This window comes from Cephus cinctus, unplaced genomic scaffold (genome assembly GCF_000341935.2).
Source record: "Cephus cinctus unplaced genomic scaffold, Ccin1 Ccin1_scaffold3440, whole genome shotgun sequence".
NCBI classification, from domain to species: Eukaryota; Metazoa; Arthropoda; class Insecta; order Hymenoptera; family Cephidae; genus Cephus; species Cephus cinctus.
This window is the reverse complement of record NW_014334604.1, coordinates 20597-21043: the sequence shown is the minus strand read 5'-3', so window position 1 is coordinate 21043 and position 447 is coordinate 20597. Positions and strand designations below refer to the sequence as shown.

Sequence of the window (447 nt, the reverse complement as noted above, 5' to 3'; positions counted from 1 at the left end):
AGAAGCTTTGAGTTTAGTCAAAACACTACCGGAGAAGAAGAAAAAGACCCTGGAGGATTTTTCAAATATCATCGAAGAGGATAGCACAAGGTACGGTGCTGATTACCATGAGGATGTTAAGGATGGATTATTAAATTTGTATGTTAACACGAGGATTCTTCATCGGGAAATATTAAAAGATTTCGAATTACGGAATGGGCGTAAGACATTATTAATTTCGAGTTATTATTTACGAAATTTGTTTGACATCTGGAGACGGAGCCAGCCTTCCGAAAATCCACCTATATATAGTGAAATGGCTGCTAGAAGGAATTATGAAGATTTTGAGAGATACAATACTCAATTAAGTGACGATACTACTGGTACTACTCGTATGCATAAGCAGGATATTGTGGCCAATGAGACAGCAGGTCGTTCTGGATTTGATCACTTATGGAATTCGACAAG

At 37.6% G+C, this 447-nt stretch overlaps 1 protein-coding gene across 1 annotated transcript in view; it reads left to right on the top strand.

The window, feature by feature from the left end:
• The first annotated feature begins 6 nt into the window (after window positions 1-6).
• The window catches only part of LOC107274605, a 2460-nt gene continuing 2019 nt past the window's right edge, over window positions 7-447 (top strand). The window contains exon 1 of the mRNA XM_015753869.2: window positions 7-410. Within this exon, the coding sequence (XP_015609355.2) occupies window positions 296-410 (115 nt within the window). The 5' untranslated portion in view covers window positions 7-295. The remainder of the gene's footprint in view (window positions 411-447) is intronic.